The following is a 24,078-nucleotide window of genomic DNA, read 5'->3' as shown; positions in this document are numbered from 1 at the left end:
AGATTTACTAGAATGATAGCAGGGATTAAAGAATTCGGCTATGTGGAGAGACTGGGGTTGTTCTTTTAAGGGGGAGATTTCAGAGGTGTCAAAATCATGAAAGTTTCTCCTTATTTACACTGTCAAAGCCAGTTGCCAGTACAGGATGGTCGATAACCAGAGGACACAGATATAAGGTAATTAGCAAAGGGACCAGAAGGCAACATGGGGAAAAAATTTACATAGCGAGTTGTTCCGAACTGGAATTCACTGCCTGAAAAGGTGATGGGAGCACATTCAATATTAACTTTATAAAAGGAATTGGATACATATCCGAAGGGAAAAAATTGATAGGTCTATGGGAATGAGCAGGGGAGTGGGATATAATTGGATAGCTCTTTCAAGGAGCTGACACGGGCACAATGGGTCGAATGACCTCTTTATTTTAAGATGGGAGGCAATAATTAAAAGTAAAGCTTTTGATGAATTGCTATCACTAATATGAGACACAGCACTTAGTCTCTGATTCCACCCTGTCTGTTTACCTGCCGGCTGTCTGCTTTTATATTTGAGGACTGGACTGTCAATGAATCACTAATGATCCTTAAAAATCATGAAATGAAGTGAATATCCAGCCACGATAGGAACCTCTGAATGAAAGAATGGAACAAAAGCATAAATTGTGGTCTAAATGTGCCCTCTGGCCAGAACCTTCCCGAATTACCCAGCTCTTGAGGCAGTCAAGGACTTTTTAAGAGATTATCATCCCCCCCCCCCCCCCCCCCCCACCTCCGAGAAGAAATGGTTGCAGTGCCCCAGGTTATTATTATTTTGTAAAATCTGTCTGTGTGTAAATAGTTAAGCAGATTGCAATCACCGAGGGAAGAGAAAACAATGGAAAACTGTGGATGTTAAAAGCTTCTTTTAATTGAAACCCCGCCCTTCTCTCTCTCCTTCCCCCCCACCCCCCTCCTGTCTAAAAGCTTGGGAGAAGCAATCTAACCACAAAACAACACAGCAATCCAAGAGACTAGACTATAGTCTGCACAGACCCGGAGTGTCAGACTCGCTTCCTGCAACCCATTGGAAGACTTCACTTAAAAAAAATATATATATGTAGTTATTTCAGCATCTTGTTTTTAACTGTGGTGGCGAGCGGAATTCTGCAGGAGGGGAGTGCTTAATAACTCGGGACAGTGCAGTTTGGGTGAGCAGAGCCTGTCTATAGTCCAGCTCTCTCAGCACTAAGCCCCAGGTTTCTAGCTCTCAGTCTCTCGCTGCAGGGACGGGGATGAACTCTCACTGATGTCCACCTGGCCAGACATTGGCAACTGGTAAGGATTTTGACTTGTGAATTAATCCCAACACAAACTGATGGTTAATTATGAAGAGATATTTAATATTGTGTTACCAGTGTTGGCAAAAAAGGGGGAAAGTGCATGTTTATGGGTTGAGTTGTATTGTCTGTGAATTGTCACTGTGGAGTTGTGAATGTTCAGTGCTGCTCTAATTCTGCTTTGGAATTTACGCCGCGGTGATATTTTATTCCTGCATCTTTCTGTGCCGGTTAAACATGAACAAAAGTCCATTGAATCCCAGGCAATATTTATAATCTGAAGTCTGTGCGGTGTTTTAAGTTATGGGCGAATTTATTGCAACGGGATGCGCAGTGAGCAGTTAAAATAAAAGGAAACTTCACGTTAATAATACATGGAAGTGGCTCATTTTGCCTTCTGCAATGTGTGGCAGCGCCCGGTGCAATTCACTTATCCAGAACTGGTCCTGAAGTGTAGAAGCAGCTGCCAAGTTACATCCTGGAGTTAACAGACTCAGTGATTCCTGCAACAGTTGAGCTTCTGGTTGGAAACAGGAGCAGGTTTGACGGACAGAGAGCAAAATCCCACTGACATTATCTGCCCAGGCATTCACTGCAAGCCTGGTTCCTGGGTGAAAAGATAATAACAGTTGGAATCCCACTCTGTGATTCTTATGTGTGGTCGCTTCAGGAAAGGGGCCATTCAGCCCTTCCAACCTGTTCCGCCATTCAATTAGACTATGGCTGATCTGCATCTTAATTCCATCTACTCGCCTTGTTCCTGTAAACCCTTAACACCCTGAGCTAACAATAATCTCTCAATCTCAGTTTTGACAAACCCCCAACTTCAACAACTTTTGGTCGGGGAGAGAATTCCAGATTTCCTCTACCCTTTGTGTGAGGGAGTGCCTCCTGACATCACCCCTGAATGGCCTGACTCTAATTTGAAGGGTGTGCCCCTTGTTCTAGACTCCACCACAGATGATTGAAGGTTGGGAAATAATGAAACTGTAGGTGAGCTTAATTGTCTAAGTGTAATTTAAAGTGTGATATAATACCTGCTTTTTTTTTGCAGTTGCTTTCCAATCGTATCCTTTATTGTTCCCTCTACACTCATCCATCATTCTCAATCTTTCCCTACAATTTCACGGAGATTGCAGTTTCTCTTTACACCAACTGGTCTCCTTTCTAGAATGTTCTCTTTACAATCAATGCCTTCCTGTTACCTGATTTCCATCATTATGAGTATCACTTTATCTTGATTCATTGATCATTGTCACTGTCCCGCTCTCATCTTCTTCTCCCCCTATTCCATTATCTGTTTGGGTTGTCGACACCACCCTCCTTTCTTATCCATTTTCTTTCTCCCATTTCTCTTTGAGCCAATTCGGAGCCTGCTGCTCCGCCGAGTTGGAAGGCGCAGGGTTCACTCCAGATAGTTCCGGTGTGGAGACTGGAAGTCTGATTTGGAATTCTGTGCTGACATCCAATGGGATCCTTGCATCTGGTGGGAGCCCATAAAACCCTCATCCCAGATAGGACTAACACCCCTAACAGCTGGGAGAAAGATGGTCACGGCTATGGAAGAAATATTCACATCATGGCCTGTCAGACTGTTAATCAGCCCATGAATCCTCACACTACTTCACACTGTTCTCCAAGGGAAGAGAGCAAGGTTGCAGATGACTGTTCCCTCTCTGCTCTAATCCTTTCATTCTTGGTGAGAACATTATTGCTTCATCATCAATGTTACAGTTCCTTATGTAGAACACATTTTGCAGAACAACAACAACAACGTGCTTTTAACCATGTAAAACATCCCAAAGTGTTTCACAGGAATGTTATCAAACAATATTTGATACAGAGCCACATAATAAGGAGAGAAAGGTAGAGAGGTTTAGGGAGGGAATTGCAGAGCTTGGGTCTAGGCAGCTGAGGGCATGGCCGCCAATGGTGGAGTAATGGAAACTGGGAATGCAGAAGACGCCTTCTTTGGAGGAGTGCAGAGATCTTGGCGAGTCGTAGGGCTGGTGGAGGTTATAGAGGTAGGGTGGGGTGAAGCCATGGAAATGAGGATGAGGATTTTAAAATTGAGGTGTTGCTTAACCGGGAGCCATTATAGGCCAGCGAACACAGGGGTGATGGGTGAACAGGACTTGCTGTGAGTTAGGATATCGACAAAGAGTTTTGGATGACCTCAATTTTATGGAGGGTGTAAAATGGGAGGCAGGCCAGGAGAGCGCTGGAATAGTCTAGAGTTTACAGAGACCTGGATGAAGGTTCAGGAGCAGATCCTAATGGTAGTGGATTTTGTAGTGCAATTGCTGACTTGTTTTAAGGCTTCAACTCAACATTTCTTCAAGTTTAATTTATGGAAATACTCTTACTTATGATTTGTGTTTGAAGCGATCTGATCCCTAACCACACTGATAGCACAATTCCCTGGGAGTGAATTTATTCCACTAATAATGTTTTGTTAGCAAGATTATCCAATGGTAGCAGATGCTAACCTCAGGTATTACTCAATTCTTACAAAAGAAGGTAATAACTGTGTACAATTGGCGTATGATCCCGTAAACCTCCCACAATAGATTTTCTTGCAGCTCACACTGACTTTGCTGGGAACCACACGTCCAATCAGCGCAGGATGGTGTCTGTGATGCTGACCGATCGGTGCAAGCTGGTGTCCTCAGTAATCTGAAGAAGGGTCACTGACCCGAAACGTTAACTCTGCTTCTCTTTCCACAGATGCTGCCAGACCTGCTGAGTGGTTCCAGCATTTCTTGTTTTTATGTCCTCAGTAATTGGTTGGCTGGTGTTTGAAAGCTCTCTGCTTGGATGGAAATAATAATATTCTCACTCCTTCCATTCATTTTCAGCTCAGTGCACTTAAAAAAACTGTTCGCAACACATGCTGATGGGATGGGTTTTGACATTTAGCACAGTGTGGGGACGATTCCAGCTCCGGGACGCGCGGATTCTGCACAAACTGCTGGTAGAATGGGCTGAGATGTTAATGAATGGCCCAGATTTTGCTGTTAAAATAATGGGGAGACCAGTGGTGCCTGGCATTATTTATGTGTAAATGGTAGAGCACCTTCCTACGAGGGGCAGATGCACAGTTAAACACCAATATCTAAAAGTTGCTGCACTGCTCCACAACTAGCTTCATGAAGACAGCATTACGCTGTCTGGATCACTGTTGAAATGCCTTGATGTATTTGTGCAGTAGATATGGTCTAAACCCACCACAGTAAGTTAGAGCTTGTCATTTCAAATGTAAGCACTGTTTTAAAGATGTGATAATTGTTAATTACTGCCAAACAACCTCTCTGGCAATGGAAATTAACTATTACAAGCTCATTCTTTTAAAAATGACAGACTTAAGATGTTAATGTTTTTACTTTTCCTTTCTGTTGCTTTTCACTCTCAATCCAATCTCTCCCTCTCTTTCTGTAGCTGATTTGACACTCTAACTAACACTTCCTCTCAGCTCTTGTGCCGTTTATTTCTCAATCCTTTTTAACTGGTTAAGGAGATACACAGTTGCTTGCCCTGTTCACTCGGGCCCCAGATACCCAGTTTCCCTCACTATCAGCTTCCACTTTCAGCAACTTGCCAAGCAAAAAATTTACAAACCTAAACATACAAGTGTAAGTCTTAGTAACAGTAAACACAATTCAGTTCACTCCTACAGCAAATTCTGAGCCAGTATATTGTCGAAACCACAGCTGGGATTAGATTCTGGATAAAATGCTCACATTTAAAAATCAAATGTCCTAACAGTCTTTGTGTTAACAATCCATGATATTTCTGAATGTGGGAGTCAGTTTGGCATATTGTGCTTAAACTAATCTCTAAAGGGGGTCACACTGAAGTACTTCTGTGTATAAGATGTGAGGCTTTTAGTATTAAAAAAACCCAAATATTAAATGGGAATAGGAGGAGGCTATTCAGCCCTCAAGCTAGTTCTTCTATTGAGTTAGATCATGGCTGATCTGTATTTTAACTCCATTTATCTGCCCTATATTCTGTACCCCTCAATACAAAAAAGTAATCAATCCCAGTTTTGAAATTTTCAATTGACTCCCAGCCACAACAGCTTTTTTGGGAAGAGAGTTCCAGATTTCCACTCCCCTTTTATGTGAAGAAGTGCTTCCTGACACCACCCCTAAACGGCCTAGCTCTAATTTTAAGGTTATACTCTCTTGTTCTGGACTTCCCCCCCCCCCCCCCCCCCCCCCCCCCCACACACACACACACAACCCCCCACCAAAGGAAATAGGGTAGATGGAGAGAAACTATCAACTCCTTTAATTATATTCAACACCTCAGTCAGATCAGCCTTTAATCATCTATACTCAAGGGAATTAAAGCATACTCTATGCAACCTATCCTCATAATGTAACCCTTTAAACCGCACCATTTATATTTCACATGCTGCCTGGATCTAAACTATTTGTGCCCAGTATTTAATAAACTGTTAATAATTTTATGTTACATCTTTACAAAGTGAAAAGTTTCCTAAAGCTTCATTGAGAGGTTGAACTGAGACTCACACTACCTATTCTGCTGCTCCAAACAGATGATAAAGATCCCAGGGAGGAAATACCTGTGGGGATATAGTCAGGTAGTTTCACCTGAAATTTTGCCCATTCCTGGTTCATTTTTCTGAAATCCATTTACACCCAAGTTTCCTGTCAGACTCATTAACAGAGTCATAAAATAAAACTAGGGGTAAACAAATGAAAATGGGTGTAGGAAATTGGCTCCCAAGGAAAGCACCAAACTTGCACCATATATACCTTCTTTAAATGTGAAAATGGAAGGTTCAAGCCAGACCCTGCACATTAGCATGCAATTGGGAAAGCTTTTCAATTTTTAATGTGACACAAACTGTTGGCCAGACAAATGCATTGAAAGAAACAGAAAATACAGAGTCAGTCTCAGTGAGGAGAAAATAAAAACATGGTCACTCAAAACAAAAGCAATAAAACACTAGAAAAATGGCTGTTTCCTGCACCTAAATTCTGGGCTTCATTTTACAAGCGTTTTGGACTGAAATAACTACAGGAAATTCACTCAGTAGCCTGGTAGGTGGGGCCATTATAATTACCCAGGAGGTGTTCAGGGAGCAGGATCGATAGACAGGTGTAAAAAGGAAATTCGGGCATAGCACAATTATGTACATAACACACTTGCTTCCGAGTTTCCTCAATCTTTTATACTGGCTATTTTTGTCTGGGTGCAAATGCACAGGAAATTTCACTCCAGAGCCCCTCCCCATGCCATTATCGGACAGAGAGCAGGGGGAGTTCTCCCGATATCCTGATCAAATTTTCCTCCTTTACCCAATATCATTGCAAAAATCGGTGCACTGTCCGTCTCATCTTGCTGCTGTTTGTGAGACCTTGCTGTGTGTAAATGGCAGCTGCATTTGCCTGTGCAAATTGCTGCACTTCAAAGCAATTCATTTTAGGTCAAGCACTTTGAGCCATTTCTGAGAGCTATGATAATGAGCTGTGGATCAGTAAGTTGTTCTTGTCACTACTGTATCTACATTTGTTGTATTCATGCATAAGTTATCGTTGTTGAAATTGTTGCACATGCATGCACTTCCCGTCCCCTCCCTTAATCTTCTTTCCAGTTGTCACCATTTTGGGTAATGCCTTTTACTTTTTATTATTCATTCTTGGGATGTGAGCATCGCTGGTAAGGCCAGCATTTATTGTCCGTCCCTAATTGCCCTTGAGAAGGTGGTGGTGAGCTGCCTTTTTGAACTGCTGCAGCTTACGTGGTCTGGGTATACCCGCAGTGCTGTTAGGGAGGGAGTTCCAAGCTTTTGACCCATCAATAGTGAATGAACAGCTGATATTTGTCCAAATTCAGGGGATTAAGAGATGTCCTGTGAATTGTGATTCTTCAGCACCTGCTGGTCATTTCACATCGCTTTATTGTTTGCTTCGCCCAGACGGCATCTCGCCCTTAGCCTCCCTGTTATTTTTAAGAACTTGCTAGATTTGCAAATTAGTTATCCATTAAAGTCACCAGCGAAATTTAAGTCTAGTAGTTAAGAGCATAAGTACCTCTTCAATGATGTGAGATTTGACTCCAATCCAACCCATTTCTTTCCTCTGTTCCTTTCTCAATCCTTAAATTGGTTAAGGAGATACACTGTAGGTCCTATCATTCATTAAGATCTCATTTCCGTCAGTGCTCTGTTGTTACTTCGCATTTCCAACAAGTTACGGCACAAGCTGAAGGGTGAGGGAACAAGTCTAATTAACAGAGTACGTCACAAGAAGCCTCACTCCAGCAACATCCATCCCAATTGTTCCAAACTCGTTAAACAGTGTCCTTGTTATTCACAGGGAGCAGTACCAGATCAACTCAGAACAGCTGATGACGCATCCGACCAGTGCAGGCAATGGCACAGAGATTGTGGACGGGAGCAGTCGGAATGTTTCCAGAGAATGGCACTCATTGACCATTGGTCAGTCCAGAAACAAAGTCTATCAGTCCATGGCAGAGAGCACCAAACTACTGAGTGTCCAGATCACACTTATTACAGCGTACGCATTGATCATCCTCCTGGGGCTGGTAGGAAACTCCCTGGTGATTTACATGATTGTAAAATACAAAACCATGCGAACTGTCACCAACTTCTTCATTGCCAACCTGGCCTTGGCTGATCTCATGGTGGATACACTCTGCTTGCCATTCACCCTGGTTTATACCCTCTTGGGTGAATGGAAACTCGGAGCAGTCCTTTGCCACCTGGTCCCTTATGCTCAGGCTTTAAGTGTCCACGTCTCTACTCTAACTCTAACAGTGATCGCTCTCGACCGACATCGATGCATCGTTTTCCATTTAGACAGCCGGATTTCCAAGAAGTCCAGCTTCATCACCATTTCCATGACCTGGTTGGTGTCGGCTGTTCTTGCTGGACCTCTGGCCATCTTCAGAGAATACAAACTTGTCGACTTGAAACCCATCAACCTACAGATCGTCGTGTGCTCTGAGAAGTGGCCCAGTGGGAATACCCGAGATGGAACCATCTACAGTATCTCAATGTTCATCCTGCAGTATGTGCTGCCGTTGGCAATCATCAGTTATGCCTACATTAGAATATGGATCAAGTTAAAGAACCATGTTAGCCCTTGTGCACGGAGTGACAGCCATTACAGGCGGAGGAAAACCACCAAAATGCTTGTGATGGTGGTGGTGGTCTTTGCAGTATGTTGGTTGCCCTTGCACATCTTCCAGCTGGTCAGCGATCTGGACAAACGCCTCTTCGAGTTTACGGAATACAAGCTGCTCTACACTATCTTCCATGTGGTAGCCATGTGCTCGACCTTCGCCAATCCCTTGCTGTATGGCTGGATGAACAAGAACTATCGCAATGGTTTCATCCGCTTCTTCCGCTGCAGCCACAATGTGGACAACCTCAACTTGGAGACTTCAGTCAAAGTGAGGTTGCACCCTTTCAGAGTAGAAGCTCACAATGGCAGCCTTTGCAATTATAGAGACATGCACGGACATCCGCCCACAGACGTTTAGTGCGGTGGGGGGAGGGGGCGGGGGTGCTGATCTGTTGTACAGTGAAAAGTGTTGATGGTATCCAATGTGGAACAGGTTGCTTCCAATTCTCTTCTGGACAGTGATAGATGTTGTTCGATTAATCTGTGATTGCCTAACGGAGTATGTGTTGTTACCCTACAAACACCTGCCATTGATTTAATTTTTTTTATTCATTCATGGGATGTGGGCATTGCTGGCTAGGCCAGCATTTGTTGCCCATTCCTAATTGCCCTTGAGCAGGTTGTGGTGAGCTGCCTTCTTGAACCACTGCAGTCCATGTGGTGTAGGTACACCCACAGTGCCGTTAGGGAAGGAATTCTAGGATGTTGATAATTAACTAGGCAATTGATATAATTTTGTATGATATTAATGGGGCTTCAGAACACTGGAATATATTTCTCTTCCATGTAAATTTCTGCATGACCTTCAGGTTGCCCCTTCTCCTACGGTCTATAGGCTTTTGAAACCCAAGGTTGGCATCACGTAAACCACTACTCCCTGATTAGCCTCATCATCTCACCAGCATCTTGCATGCTCTCCCTCCGGCAGGATTGCACGTGACCTCTGCAGACTCCAATTCCTAGACGTCGTAGGTAAATCTCTACGATCCGGTTGTGGGTGACAGATTTGCCAGGGCTGTTGGAAGTCGGTACAAGAGATCAGGATATTCTCATAGAGAACGAGAGAGTTGCAGAGTTACACTTTACTGGATTCCTGGCAGAGGAGCCTTTATCATCTGGGATTCTCTACCTGGTGAAGCGTCAATAGCTCAGTGGTGGAGTAGAGTCATAAAGGCACAGAATGAGGCCATTCGGCCTATAGAGTCCATGCTGGTCCTGGGTAGAGCAGTCCATTAAGTCCCATTCCCCTGCTCTAGCTCTTTCGCCTTGCAAGCTTATTTCCCTTAAGTGTCCATCCAATTTCCTTTTGAAATCATTCATCGGCTCCGTTTCCACCACCCTCGTAAGCCACGAGTTCCAGGTCATTAACCACTCACTGCGTTAATGTTCTTCCTCACATCCCCTCTGCATCTTTTGCCCAAAACCTTAAATCTGTGTCCCCTCGTCCTTGTACCATCAGCTAATGGGAACAGTTTTTCTTCGTCTACCTTATCTGAACCTGTCATAATCTTGTACACCTCCGTCAGATCTTCCCTCAATCTCCTTTACTCCAAGGGGAACAACCCCCAGCTTCTCCACACTAACCTTGTAGCAAAAATCCCTCATTTCTGGAACCATTCTGGTACATCTCACCCACACCCTCTCAAGGCCCATCACATCCTTCCCAAAGTGTAGTAATGTGATTAACTGTGTGCTGTTTGTTTTCAGAGACTGTTCATTTTCTGTGCTCTGTACAATAGTTGGAAATTTCCTGGAGGATTCTCCCATCAGCTGCTGTAATTTCAGGAGAAACGTTAACTCTGTTTCTCTCTCCACAGATGCTGCCTGACCTGCTGAGTATTTCCAGTACTTTCTGTCTTTGCTTCAGATTTCCAGCATCTGCAGTATTTTGCCATTGATTTCGGGTACCAGAAGCTTTGTTAGGAGGGTTATGGCACTAGAGGATTGAAGCTTCAGTGGGAGAGTTAATGCATCAGATGTCCTTTCTCAATCTTGACTTTTCTTTGTCTATAACCTGTGATATTAAATTGATTGAAAGTATATAATTAAGCTGTTCTAATTTTTCAGTAATGGTTTCTGGGCCCTGCTGTGCGCATCAAACAAAGAGCAAGAGCTATTTGCATAAAGATATTTATCCAATATATTCTCTGAATTTTATATCACATGGTTTCTGCATTGACCAGAAACAGCGCTGCACAGAATTTACAGTTGTAAAAAACCATAAAAAACCAACTCCAATAACAGAATCCTAGGGCGATAACAGACTGTGACTCACAGCTCCTGAACAGCAGTCACTTGCCCAAGTGATATTTCTTCATGCAGAGGGGTCAGCAGTTAGTGCCAGAGGATATTTGGTCATGGGGATAGTTACAGCCTGATTTACTTTCCTCTACAACTGATCCCAGCTATGGAAATTCTGTTGCTTCTTTGGCTGTGATTGGCAAACTCAGTGCATGCCAAGGGCTGATGGTTCAGAAATGGAAGCCTTCAAATTATAGGGAGCAGTGGTGGCGTTTCATCTGAGGTCAGAGATACTGAGTCCGAGAATCTCAATTGATGGCAATAGCGGGAGTGAGAAATCATAGATGGACTTGTAAGAGGTCAAACGAGGAGCTGCCCAGGCGTGACTGCCCAGAATGTCAGACCCAAGGGTCAGTGCCCAGTATCAATATCCAGCCTCTTTTTAATTCATTCTCGAGGTGCAGGCATTGCTGATGAGGCCAGCATTTACTGTCCATCCCTGAGAAGGTAGTGACGTGCCGCCTCCTTGTACACTCATAGCGGGTTTGATAAAAATTGAGCTTCATAAAGTGCGCTGTGCATGCACGAGACGTGCGCTGGAGAGCTACCACGATATTTTGCATGGTGGTTCATTAACATGGAGGCGACGGAACGCCCGTCCCCGATGACGCAGAGGGAGCGGGCGCTCCGTCCCTGCCAACAGCGTCCGGCGCCACTGCGCAGGCCCTGGCGCCATTTTTAAAGGGGTTCAGACCCTTCCGTTGTATTTAAATATTTAAAGGTACAGGCTTGTGAAACAATTAAATAAAAAATTTAGTCACACTTCCAACCCCCTCTTCCACCCCACCAGTGAATAATTACTTCATTATTTTTCATGTTCCCCCAAAATATGTAAATTCTCGATCCCGACCTTCCCCCACCCCCCCCGAACTTTCTGTACTTTGACATTCAGCCCCTTCCCACCATCCCCTCAGCCAATCGCATTCGCTTTTGCTGCTCCCCCTCCACCCTGAAAAATTCACTCCTACCCTCCCCCCCCCCCCCCCCAACCCCTCCCCACCAATGTTCCGCCTCGGATCTCTGAATGGAGATCCGAAGGGGCGGGACCTCCGTCTATCGGCGTGGGATGGCATTCGCTGCAAGGTAAGTCATTATTCTGCAATTATAATTTATTTAAATATGTTAATGATTTATTTTGACGAGCGGCGGGGGGTCCGCCCCGAGGCCTCGCTGCTGCTGGTAAAATGGAGTGGGGCCTTCCCGGCATCGAGGCCCGTGGCGGGTCTCTCCCCGAAGGATTTTCCAGGCCCTCCCCCCTCCCCCGACGTGACCCCTGACGTGGGGGTCAGTAAACCTCAGCCCTTTGGGTAAGGAAGTTTGAACTCTGAAATGGCCACGGTGATTTTAACTCCACATTCTCTGCATTACTAATCCAGTAACAGAACCACTGCAGTACCACCCCAATTCCATGTCTGACATGTCTCTATGCAGTTCCAGCTCAGCTCTGTGGTGACCCAATACATCAACCAGGGCCCTGTCACTCCCAATCCAGAGCTGAGATTCCATGTCAGCTGTTCCAATGCCACCTGCTTTCAAATATTAATTGTTTATTAAATCCGTTAAATTATTTCTATGTCTTAATTATGTTATTGTATCAAGAAAGTATTAAATTATTTTTTGTGTGCAGAATCATTTGAATTTTATTTATTTTGTGTCACTTTATTTTTGAATCACAGGCCCATCCATGACAGACAGCACTGTCCCACCAAACATGGGTTAGATACAGAGTAAAGCTCCCTCTACACTGTCCCATCAAACATTCCCAAGAAAAAAAAGGGGTTAAAAAAAAAAGAAAAAAAAAACTGGATAGAGAAAAAAAACGAAAAAAAAAAACGGGTTAGTTACAGAGTAAAGCTCCCTCGATACTGTCCCATCAAACACTCCCAGGACAGGTACAGCACGGGGATTGGCTGGGCAATTTGGAGCATTTCCTGCCAGCAATCAGGGGGAGCAGCTGCACCTGTGTTGCAGCAATTGCAGAGTGGAGAGTGGAGACTGCAGCAACTGGGGAGAGGAGAGTGGAGACTGGAAACTGCAGCAACTGGAGAGAGAGACTGGAGAAAGGTGAAAACAGAGTAGAGAGTGGAAACTGCAGCAACTGGAGAGAGAGATTGGAGAAAGGTGAATACAGAGTGGAGGGAAACCATCAAGGAAGGCTGCAATTTTTCTGGAGAGGTGGGTGTCAGGGCACCTGAAAGACTATTAAGTTTAAACTGTTTGGGGGAGGGAGAAGAGGCCTGAAGACTCAGGGGTGGGGCAGCCAAATCCAGTAGGGGCCCCTGTGTTTGTATTGGTGTTTGCACACAGGGAGCTCCCTCCCCACCCCAACTGCCTGCTCGGGACAGCTGGAGTTGCCCGGGTGAAGACTGTCTTGTTAAAATCAGAAGAGGAGAGTACCGGGCGGCTCCAGCTGTCCCGGGCGAAGAAGCCTCCCCCAACTGGAAGACAACATACAGTTTTGGACTAATTGTGATAAAGGTGCTCCAACTGGCAGTTGAAACAAACATCCTTTTCAGCCTTTCTCTCCCTTCCTCCACTCAGTCGCCTCAATCACCTATCCTCCCCTTTTCCTTTACCATCCTACGCCATCCTCCTCTACTCCCACTCCACCTTGTTTAAAGTTTGCTTTTTTAAAAAAAATTGTGTAAATTTGTTTTGTTTCTTGGGGGTGGACGTAGCTCTTAGACCCCATGGCAAGCCCCTCTTCGCCGGTGGCGGGGCCTTCCCGTTCATATGCTGCTGCGGCTGCTGCAGCTGCACCTGTTGCCCCGTCACCGTTTGCTTTATTAACAACGAAGCATGGGGTCAAGAGCTATGTCCACCCGAACATGACTATAGAGGCATGCGTGAAAGCAATGGCCGAGGTTGTCGGCCCTTCGGCCATTGTTGCAGCCTCTAAAATGTACGGGAAGGCAGTGTTTTTCCTGAAGACCGAGCGGGCGGTGTCCCTGGCAAGGGGCTCACCGTGGGCGGGACCTTTCTGCCAGTGGACCCCCTGGAGGCCACTGCGCAAAGGCTCATTTTATCCAATGTCCCGCCCTTCATCCCTGGTGAGCTCCTCCTTCCCCACCTGCACCATCTGGGGGAGGTAAAGACGGGGCTCACCCCAGTCCCGCTCGGTCTTCGGGAGAACAGCCTCCGACACGTCTACTCCTTCCGCCGCCAGTTATTCATGCGGCTGGCGCGGGAGGAGGTGACAGAGGGCCACTTCAATGTAGAATTCCAGGGGACGGCCTACCGCGTCTTCTGGACCTTGGACGGGGTGCGGTGCCATGTCTGTAAGGGGGTGGGGCATGTTCGTAAGAACTGCCCCAACCTCCCGGCTGCCAACTCCAACTCAGCGGCCCAGGGTGGCGACGCTGCACCTCCTCCCACCCCCACTACACCACCACCAGATACCATTCAGTCGGTACAGGAGGCTGTGGTTTTCACGGCCTCCGGCAGGGAGGGGGGTGACCGTCCAAGTGGAAGGAAGGCGCGGAGGAGAAATAAACATCGAGAGGCGCGTCCCCTGGATATCGTGACACTACCCGAGCCTGAGCTCAGCCCAAGGCCCGATCTCGGGAAGTCAACTTGCCCCAGGGCTGGGCTCAGGCCCAGGGTGAATAAAAAAAAGGAGAGTGTGGAGGTGGAGGCCTCTGATGATATGGAGGTCTCTGAGCCTCCGCACACAACTGGGAAAAAGAGGAGAAGGCACCCCTCCACAGAGGTAACAAGGGGCCCTGAGGCGCGGGGCCCATCTGTTGGAGGGGAGCTGTCTCCTGTTTCGGGTCCCCAGGTTTCCCCTACCGCCACCACCAAGGCTGCAAAGTCCGGGCAGGTGCTCCCTATTCCTCAGGATGGAGGGGAGGGGATGGCCCCGGTACATGAGGCCCCTCCTGAAGGAGTAAGTGGCGCCCTGCTTGTGGTGGGGGAGCCTGGGGAAGCCGCCCATTCTGCCACTGCTACTGGGTCGGGTGTCCTGAATGAAGGGGAGGGCGAGGCCCCAGAGGGTCGGGCCTCCCAGCCGGAGTCCACCACCAACCAGGAGACACCCGACCCAGTTATAACTGAGAATGCTGCCCCACCTGCTGGGCCTGTGGGTGCTGGCGGAGCGGGAGATAGCCTCCTCCCTCCGCCTCCAGTCTCGGCTCCGGCTGGTTTCCCGGAGTCGGGAACTTCTGTCTCCCCTGGACCACTCATTGCCCTGGGGACGGAGGTGGAGGGGGGTCCTGAGCCGCTGGTGCCTACAGGCTCCAGTTTCACAATAGAACCCAGAGAGGACTCCTCCGCCATCGATCCTGGGGGTGGGATCGTGACGGAGGCGGGACCAGCTGGCGTGGCCGGGACGTCCGCCCCACAGTGTGTGGTGGATGTGTTGGCCGCTGGCGGTGACGACCCGGAGGAGGATGGGGATTCGGTGCGGGGCACGGAGGATGATCTTGATTCCATCGCCAGTGAGGTGGTGGAGTCCCTCGTGCCTCCCACCGAATCTCCTCTCATCCCCACGGCGGAACTCCGGGATTTCCTCGCGGCTTGCAGGGGTTGCCGCAATAAAGTTCAGCTGGCCCTCGACCGTTGGTCGAATCTGGCGCTGATCATCCAGTCCGTCCGTGCCGCCCTTAAGATAGCGGGCAAGCGCGCGGACGTGAAACTGGTTGAGAGGCGCCGTTTTAATGTGTTCCTCAATGGGTTGCTGGGGGAGTGGAGGGCCAGGTGCACTTCCACTCCCTCCTCACAGTGAGGTGTTGATGACGGGTTTTAAGTACCTTTGACATGAAGATAACCATAGCCAGCCTCAACATCAACGGCAGCAGAGGGGTTCACCGCAGATTTCACAATCTCTCAGTCCTTAAGGAAGGGAGATACGCGGTGAGCTTTCTGCAGGAAACCCACACCGTTCCGGGAGACGAAGCCACCTGGCTCCTGGAGTGGCAGGGTGGGGTCTACATGAGTCACCTCACCCCTATTTCTAGTGGGGTGGCTATCTTGTTGGCCCCGACTTTTCAGCCGGAGATCTTGGGGGTCAAGGAGCTAGTGCCGGGCCGCTTGCTCCACCTCGCCGTTCGCCTGGGTAGCGTGCCGCTCCACTTTGTGAACGTGTACGCGCCCAGGCCCGGCGCTTTGCAAGCGCGCTTCTTTGAAGAAGTGTCCGCTCTCTTGAGCTCCATCGATAGCGGCGAGTGCATCATCCTCGGGGGGGATTTTAACTGCACCCTTGAGGTGGGGGATCGCTCCGGTCCCCAGCGCGGCCAAGCGTCGGTGGAGAAGTTGAGGGGACTGATCAGCTCCCTTAACTTGGTGGACGTCTGGCGGAATCTCCATCCCGACTCCAGCGCCTTCACGTGGAGGTCTGGAGGAGGGGGGTCGCGAATCGACCGCCTCTACATTTCGCAGGCGTACGTCTCCCGCGTTTCGGCGGCCTCCATGCGGCTGGTGCCGTGCTCGGACCACCGCCTGGTGTGGGCGGAGTTCACTCCGCTCCGCACGCGGGCGGGGTCCGCGTACTGGCACTTTAACAACCGGCTGCTGGAGGACGTGCGATTTCGGGACTCGTTCTGTCGATTCTGGGCCGACTGGAGAAGGAAGCAGGGGGGCTTCCCCTCCTTGAGGCTATGGTGGGATGTGGGCAAGACTCACATCCGCGTCTTCTGTCAGGAGTACGCGAAGGGGTCGACCAAAAGGCGGGAAGCCGAGATCGGGCGCCTTGAGAGGGAGGTGCTCGACTTGGAATCCCGCCTCGGTCATGCCGTCGCGGACCCGGCCCTGTGGCAGGCGTACAAAGAGAAGAAGGGCGCGCTGAGGAACCTGCAGCTCATAGGGTCCCGAGGCGCGTACGTGAGGTCGCGGATCCAGATCCTGGAAGATTTGGACCGCGCCTCACCCTTCTACTCGCTGGAAAAATGGCGGGGGGTCCGTAAGCAGCTCGTCGAGCTGCTGGCCGACGACGGATCCTCCATCACGGATCCGGAGGGAATGGGCCTCCTGGTCCGGACGTATTACAGTGCGTTGTTCTCTCCGGATCCGTCCAGTGAGGATGCGCGCAGAGTTTTGTGGGAGGACCTGCCGCAGGTCAGCCCGGAGGGCGCTGAAGGATTGGAGGCTCCGCTCACGTTGGCGGAGCTGACTGGCGCCCTCCACCAGCTCTCGAGGGGCAAATCCCCAGGGCTGGATGGGTTGACCGTGGAGTTCCTCAGGGCGTTCTGGGACGTCCTGGGGGACGATTACACGCGGGTCCTGGGGGAAAGCCTGGCGACCGGGGAGATGCCCCTCTCGTGGCGCAGGGCGGTCATCGTCCTGCTGCCGAAGAGGGGCGATCTCCGCCTGCTTAAAAACTGGCGTCCAGTCTCCCTCCTCAGCACGGATTTTAAGATCTTTGCCCGGGCTATGTCTACCCGCCTGGGCTCCGTGCTGGCCCACATGATCCACCCCGACCAGTCCTACACGGTCCCGGGCCGGTCCATCCAGGACAACATCCACCTGGTCCGGGACCTGATCCATCTTTCCCAGAGGACTGGTCAGTCGGTCGCCTTTCTCTCCCTCGATCAGGAGAAGGCGTTCGACAGGGTGGATCACGATTACCTTTTCGGGACTCTGCGCGCTTTCGGACTTGGGCCGCATTTCGTGGCCCGGGTCCGACTTTTATACGCCGCCGCAGAGTGTCTAGTCAAAGTTAACGGGTCCTTGACGGCGCCCCTTCGATTTGGGAGAGGAGTGCGTCAGGGGTGCCCCATGTCCGGCCAATTGTATACCATCTGCGTGGAGCCCTTCCTGTGCCTGCTTTGCAGGAGGTTGACGGGATTGGCTCTGCGCGAGCCGGCCATGCGGGTCGTCCTCTCGGCTTACGCCGACGACGTGCTCCTCGCAATCACAGATCCCGTTGACTTGCGGAGGATGCGCGACTGCCAGCAGACCTTTTCTGCCGCGTCCTCCGCGAGGATCAATTGGGAGAAATGTTCCGGACTCCTGGTTGGTCAGTGGCGGGTGGACTCCCTGCCGGAGGAGATGACACCTTTTGCGTGGAGCACCACGCACCTCCTCTATCTGGGAGTCCACCTTAGCCCCGCTGAGGAAGCCTGGCCGGCAAACTGGCAGGAGTTGGAGGCAAACGTCACCGCTCGGCTGGGGCGCTGGACAGGACTGCTCCGAGTGCTTTCCTACAGGGGCCGAGCGTTGGTCATAAACCAACTGGTGGCCTCCATGCTGTGGTACCGGTTGGTCACTTTGGCCCCGCCCCCTGTATTTGCCACCAAGATCCAGAAGAAACTCGTCGATTTCTTCTGGGGCAAGAGGAAACACTGGGTCTCTGCCGCGGTCCTGAGTCTCCCGATCGAGGAGGGCGGTCAGTCGCTGGTGTGCGTCCGCACCCAGGCTGCGACTCTCCGCCTTCGGACCCTGCAGAGATACCTGTACGTCGAGCGTCCTCCCAGATGGTGTGCACTGGCGACGTATTTTTTCCGCCAGTGTCACTGCCTTCAAGACGACACGCAGCTCCCGGTGGAGTCCGTTAGCCGCGCCTCTCTGAGGGAGTTGCCTGTCTTTTACCGGGATCTTTTCCGAGTCTGGAACATGGTCGCCTCCAGTCAGGGCGCTCCCCCGCCGGCGGAGGAGAGCGCCTCGGCTGTCCGGGCGGCCGACTCCGGGGACGGTCCGGCGGGCGGAGGAGTAGCCGAAACCCCCGGGACGCCCCTCACTGCGGGTGGCGAGGGGGCTCGGGAGTGCGGAGCGATCCCGGCCGAGCTGACCCCCGCTGGGCCGGAACTGCTCATCGGACCCAGGCCCCGAAACCCTCCTCGGGAGCCGGTCCCGCACAACCCGAGCCGCCTCTCGGAAATGCCCTCCGTGCCATTCCAATCGGCGCGGAGGGGTTTCCTGTACGGGCTGCTCCTGCACACTCTCCACTTCCTCGCCCTCGTCAGCCGGCCGGACACGCCCTGGCGGTCCGCGTTGCCATCTGGCGGCGAGGGGAAACCCCGATGGAGGTCTCTCTACGCGGGAGTCTTCCCCCTTTACATCGGGGACCTGGGGTGGAGGGTGCTGCACAGAGCAGTCCCGTGCAATAGGCTTTTAAGTAGGTTCACGGACTCCCAGGCCAGCTGTACTTTCTGCGGCCTGGACGAGTCCGTGTTCCACATTTATACGGAGTGTGCGAGGTTGCAGCCCCTATTTGAGTATCTGAAGGGGCTGCTCCTCAAATTCTGGCTGCACTTCAGTCCCACGCTCCTGATCTTTGGGCACCCGGTGCGGAGGGGCTCGGGCCGGGAGGAGGATCTCCTCGTCGGTCTGCTCCTGGGCCTGGCCAAGGTGGCAATTCACAGGTCCAGGTTGCGGGCCGTCGGGGGGTCCGTCCTCCCCGATTGCCTGCCCCTCTTCCGCGGTTACGTTCGCGCCCGGGTGTCCCTGGAAAAGGAGCATGCGGTGTCCGCCGGTACGCTTGAGGCCTTCCGCGACCGGTGGGCACCGCAGGGACTGGAGTGCATTGTCAACGCCGAGAATGGCATTTTAATTTGAGTTTTTTTGTTTATTTATCTGTTTTAATAAAGTTATTTTAAAACTGTAAATATGTACATAAAGGGGGCCTGAGGGATAAAGGCCCCCTCGATGTGAAAAATATAAAAGGGGCCTGGGGTATAAAGGTCACCTTGAAAAAAAAAGGAAAAAAAAAGAAAAGAAAAAAAAAGAAAAAAAAAAAAACGGGGATTGGCTCCTCTGTGATTGGGAATACTGAGTGCCTCAACGAGGTGCAGCTGACAGTGCTGCTGGAGAGGGAGTGCTGAGGAGAAACTGCAAAAACTTTCAACATTTGCTGCAGAGGAAAGACTTTTGGAATAAGCCTGTATTTGGAGGTGGGTGTTGAGCACCAGACTCATTTCATTTGGACTGCTGTGGGAGGTGGAAGAGGCCAGAAGAACAAGGGGTGGGGGCTATACAATTCTGCAGGGAGCTGTGCAGTTGCACTAAAGTTGCAGGGAAGCTCCCTCCCCACCCCAATTGCCCAGCCTGAGTCAGCTGAAGCTGCCTGGCTAATATACAGAAGGGGATAAATAGTGCCTGGGCAGCTTCAGCTGGCCCAGGTGAAGACGCCTCCCCCAACCAGAAGACCGTAAGACCAAGTGTGCTGGCAGAGACTGTTTTAAGTGTGCTGTGTGCACCACCTCCAGAAAGGAAAGAAAGTTATCCCTTACAGCTTGTCTTTCCCTCTCCTCTATTCCCTCAGCCTCTCCCCTAACCTGTTGTTAGTTTGTTTGTTTTGTGCATAAAGTTATTTTCAAGCCTACAATTTGGGGTGGGTTAGCTCTTAGACCCATGGCAAGCCCTTCATCACAGGTGGCGGGGCCCTCTACATTCTATGCAGCTGCAGCCTCTGTGGCTGCCCACGTGGCCCAGTCACCTTTTAAATCAATAACATCCAGCCATGGGGTGAAGAGCTATCCCCACCCCAACATGTCCATTGAGGCCTGTGTGAAGGCAATGGCCGAGGTTGTCGGCCCCTCGGCCATTGTTGCGGCCTCAAAGATGTATGGGAAGGCTGTGTTGTTTCTAAAGACTGAGCGGGCCGTGTCCCTGGCCCTAAATAAGGGGCTCACTGTGGGGGGGACTTTCCTGCTGGTGGACCCTCTGGGGGCCACTGCGCAGCGGATAATGTTATCAAACGTCCCACCCTTCATTCCCAGTGAGCTCTTCCTCCCCCACCTACACCATCTTGGGGAGGTGAGGTCAGGGATCACCCCAGTCCGGCTTGGTCGTCGGGAACACAGCCTCCAACATGTCTACTCCTCCCGTCGTCAGTTATTTATGCAGCTGGCGCGGGAGGAGGACTTGGAAGGCCAATTTAATGTGGAGTTCCAGGGGACGGCCTACCGCGTCTTTTGGACCTCGGATGGGGCGCGGTGCCACGTCTGCAAGGGGGTGGGGCATGTTCATAAGAACTGCCCCAACCTCCCGGCTGCCAGCTCCACCTTGGCGGCCCAGAGTGGTTCCACAGCACCACCTCCCACTCCCTGCACACATCCAACAGACACTGCACAGTCGGTTCTGGAGGCTGTGGTTTTCACAGCCTCCAGTGGGGAGGGGAGTGCCCGTCCGAGTGGAAGGAAAACGCGGAGGCAAAAGAAGCGTCAAGAGGCGTGTCCCCTGGACACATTGAAACGACCCGAGCCTGAGCTCAGCCCAAAGCCCGTTCTCACGGAATCCACCTGTCCCAGGGCTGGGCTCAGGCCCAGGGTGACTAAAAAGAAGGAGGGTGCGGAGGCGGAGGCCTCTGATGACATGGAGGTCTCTGAGCCTCTGCGCCCTGTTGGGAAAAAGAGGAGAAGGCACCCCTCCACAGAGGTAACGAGGGGCCCTGAGGCGCAGGGCCCATCTGTTGGAGGGGAGCTGTCTACTGTTTCGTGTCCCCAGGTTTCCCCTACTGCCACCACCAGGGCGACAAAGTCCAGGCAGGAGCACCCTATTCCTCAGAATGGAGGGGAGGGGAAGGCCCCGGTATTTGAGGCCCCTGCTGAAGGAGTAAGTGGGGCCCTGCTTGTGGTGAGGGAGCCTGGGGACGCCGCCCATTCTGCCACTGCTACTGGGTCGGGTGCCCTGAGTGAAGGGGAGGTCGGGGCCCCAGAGGGTCGGCCCTCCCAGCCGGAGTCCACCACCAACCAGGAGACACCCGACCCGGTTATAACCGAGAATGCTGCCTCATCTGCTGGGCCTGTGGGTGGTGGCGGAGCGGGAGATGGCCTCCTCTCTCCGCCTCCGGTCTCGGCTCCGACTGGATTTCCGGAGTCGAGAACTTCTGTCTCCCCTGGATCACTCATTGGCCTGGGGACGGAGGTGGAGGGGGCTCCTGAACCGCTGGTGCCTACAGGCTCCAGTTTCACAATAGAACCCAGAGAGGACTCCTCCGCCATCGATCCTGGGGGTGGGATCGTGACGGAGGCAGGACCAGCTGGCGTGGCCGGGACATCCGCCCCACAGTGTGCGGTGGATGTGTCGGCCGCTGGCGGTGACGACCCGGAGGAGGATGGGGATTCGGTGTGGGGCACGGAGGATGATCTTGATTCCATCGCCAGTGAAGTGGTGGAGTCCCTCGTGCCTCCCACCGAATCTCCTCTCATCCCCACGGCGGAACTCCGGGATTTCCTCGCGGTTTGCAGGGGCTGCCGCAATAAAGTTCAGCAGGCCCTCGACCGCTGGTCGAATCTGGCGCTGATCATTCAGTCCGTCCGTGCCGCCCTTAAGATAGCGGGCAAGCGCGCGGGCGTGAAACTGGTTGAGAGGCGCCGTTTTAATGTGTTCCTCAATGGGTTGCTGGGGGAGTGGAGGGCCAGGTGCACTTCCACTCCCTCCTCACAGTGAGGTGTTGGTGACGGGTTTTAAGTACCTTTGACATGAAGATAACCATAGCCAGCCTCAACATCAACGGCAGCAGGGAGTCTCACCGCAGATTTCATAATCTCTCAGTCCTCAGGGAAGGGAGATACGCGGTGAGCTTTCTGCAGGAAACCCACACCGTTCTGGGAGACGAAGCCACCTGGCTCCTGGAGTGGCAGGGTGGGGTCTACATGAGTCACCTCACCCCTATTTCTAGTGGGGTGGCTATCTTGTTGGCCCCGACTTTTCAGCCGGAGATCTTGGGGGTCAAGGAGCTAGTGCCCGGCCGCTGGCTCCACCTCGCCGTTTGCCTGGGTAGCGTGCCGCTCCACTTTGTGAACGTGTACGCGCCCAGGCCCGGCGCGTTGCAAGCGCGCTTCTTTGAAGAAGTGTCCGCTCTCTTGAGCTCCATCGATAGCGGCGAGTGCATCATCCTCGGGGGGGATTTTAACTGCACCCTCGAGGTGGGGGATCACTCTGGTCCCCAGCGCGGCCAAGCGTCGGTGGAGAGGTTGAGGGGACTGATCAGCTCCCTTAACTTGGTGGACGTCTGACGGAATCTCCATCCCGACTCCAGCGCCTTCACGTGGAGGTCTGGAGGAGGAGGGTCCCAAATCGACGGCCTCTACATTTCGCAGGCGTACGTCTCCCGCGTCTCGGCGGCCTCCATGCGACTGGTGCCGTGCTTGGACCACCGCCTGGTGTGGGCGGAGTTTACTCCGCTCCACACGCGGGCGGGGTCCGCGTACTGGCACTTTAACAACCGGCTGCTGGAGGACGAGTGATTTTGGGACTCGTTCTGTCGATTCTGGGCCGACTGGAGAAGGAGGCAGGGGGGCTTCCCCTCCTTCAGGCTATGGTGGGATGTGGGCAAGACTCACATCCGCGTCTTCTGTCAGGAGTACGCGTAGGGGTCGACCAAGAGGCGGGAAGCCGAGATCGGGCGCCTTGAGAGGGAGGTGCTCGACTTGGAGTCCCGCCTCGGTCATGCCGTCGCGGTCCCGGCCCTCTGGCAGGCGTACAAAGAGAAGGGCGCGCTGAGGGACCTGCAGCTCATAGGGTCCCGAGGCGCGTACGTGAGGTCGCGGATCCAGATCCTGGAAGATTTGGATCGCGCCTCACCCTTCTTCGACTCGCTGGAAAAATGGCGGGGGGTCCGTAAGCAGCTCGTTGAGCTGCTGGCCGACGACGGATCCTCCATCACGGATCCGGAGGGAATGGGCCTCCTGGTCCGTACTTATTACAGTGCGTTGTTCTCTCCGGATCCGTCCAGCGAGGATGCGCGCAGAGTTTTGTGGGAGGACCTGCTGCAGGTCAGCCCGGAGGGCGCCGAAGGATTGGAGGCTCCGCTCACGTTGGCGGAGCTGACTGGCGCCCTCCACCAGCTCTCAATGGGCAAATCCCCAGGGCTGGATGGGTTGACCGTGGAGTTCCTCAGGGCGTTCTGGGACGTCTGTGCGCTTTCGGACTCGGGCTGCATTTCGTGGCCCGGGTCCGACTTTTATGCGCCGCCACAGAGTGTCTAGTCAAAGTTAACGGGTCCTTGACGGCGCCCCTTCGCTTTGGGAGGGGAGTGCGTCAGGGATGCCTCATGTCCGGCCAATTGTATACCATCTGCGTGGAGCCCTTCCTGTGCCTGCTTCGCAGGAGGTTGACGGGATTGACTCTGCGCGAGCCGGCCATGCGGGTCGTCCTCTCGGCTTACGCCGACGACGTGCTCCTCGCGGTCACAGATCCTGTTGACTTGCGGAGGATGCGCGACTGCCAGCAGACCTTTACTGCCGCGTCCTCCGCGAGGATCAATTGGGAGAAATGTTCCGGACTCCTGGTGGGTCAGTGGCGGGTGGACTCCCTGCCGGAGGAGATGACACCTTTTGCGTGGAGCACCACGCACCTCCTCTATCTGGGAGTCCACCTTAGCCCCGCTGAGGAAGCCTGGCC

General features: G+C 51.8%; 1 protein-coding gene across 1 annotated transcript; it reads left to right on the top strand.

Moving 5' to 3' along the window:
• The first annotated feature begins 3,255 nt into the window (after nucleotides 1-3,255).
• Nucleotides 3,256-9,362, top strand: LOC137375720 (neuropeptide Y receptor type 2-like). Its single transcript, XM_068043105.1, has 6 exons — nucleotides 3,256-3,339; nucleotides 3,775-3,835; nucleotides 3,886-3,986; nucleotides 7,509-7,558; nucleotides 7,666-8,764; nucleotides 9,306-9,362. Exons 1-6 carry the CDS (start codon nucleotides 3,256-3,258, stop codon nucleotides 9,360-9,362), a joined length of 1,452 nt encoding a protein of 483 aa, XP_067899206.1.
• The last annotated feature ends 14,716 nt before the right edge of the window (nucleotides 9,363-24,078 follow it).

This window comes from Heterodontus francisci, chromosome 12 (assembly GCF_036365525.1).
Source record: "Heterodontus francisci isolate sHetFra1 chromosome 12, sHetFra1.hap1, whole genome shotgun sequence".
In the NCBI taxonomy this organism is placed as follows: Eukaryota; Metazoa; Chordata; class Chondrichthyes; order Heterodontiformes; family Heterodontidae; genus Heterodontus; species Heterodontus francisci.
Note: the sequence above shows the minus strand (reverse complement) of the source record. Positions and strands in the feature narration are given on the sequence as shown.

Excerpts from the sequence above, each read along its gene's own strand:
- LOC137375720 (XM_068043105.1), top strand. The coding sequence starts at position 3,256 with ATGGAAACTGGGAATGCAGAAGACGCCTTCTTTGGAGGAGTGCAGAGA. Across the intron at positions 3,987-7,508 it reads GGTGCAAGCTGGTGTCCTCA|TGCTCTGTTGTTACTTCGCA; the intron begins GTAATCTGAAGA and ends CATTTCCGTCAG. Across the intron at positions 8,765-9,305 it reads ACTTGGAGACTTCAGTCAAA|GTTGCCCCTTCTCCTACGGT; the intron begins GTGAGGTTGCAC and ends CATGACCTTCAG.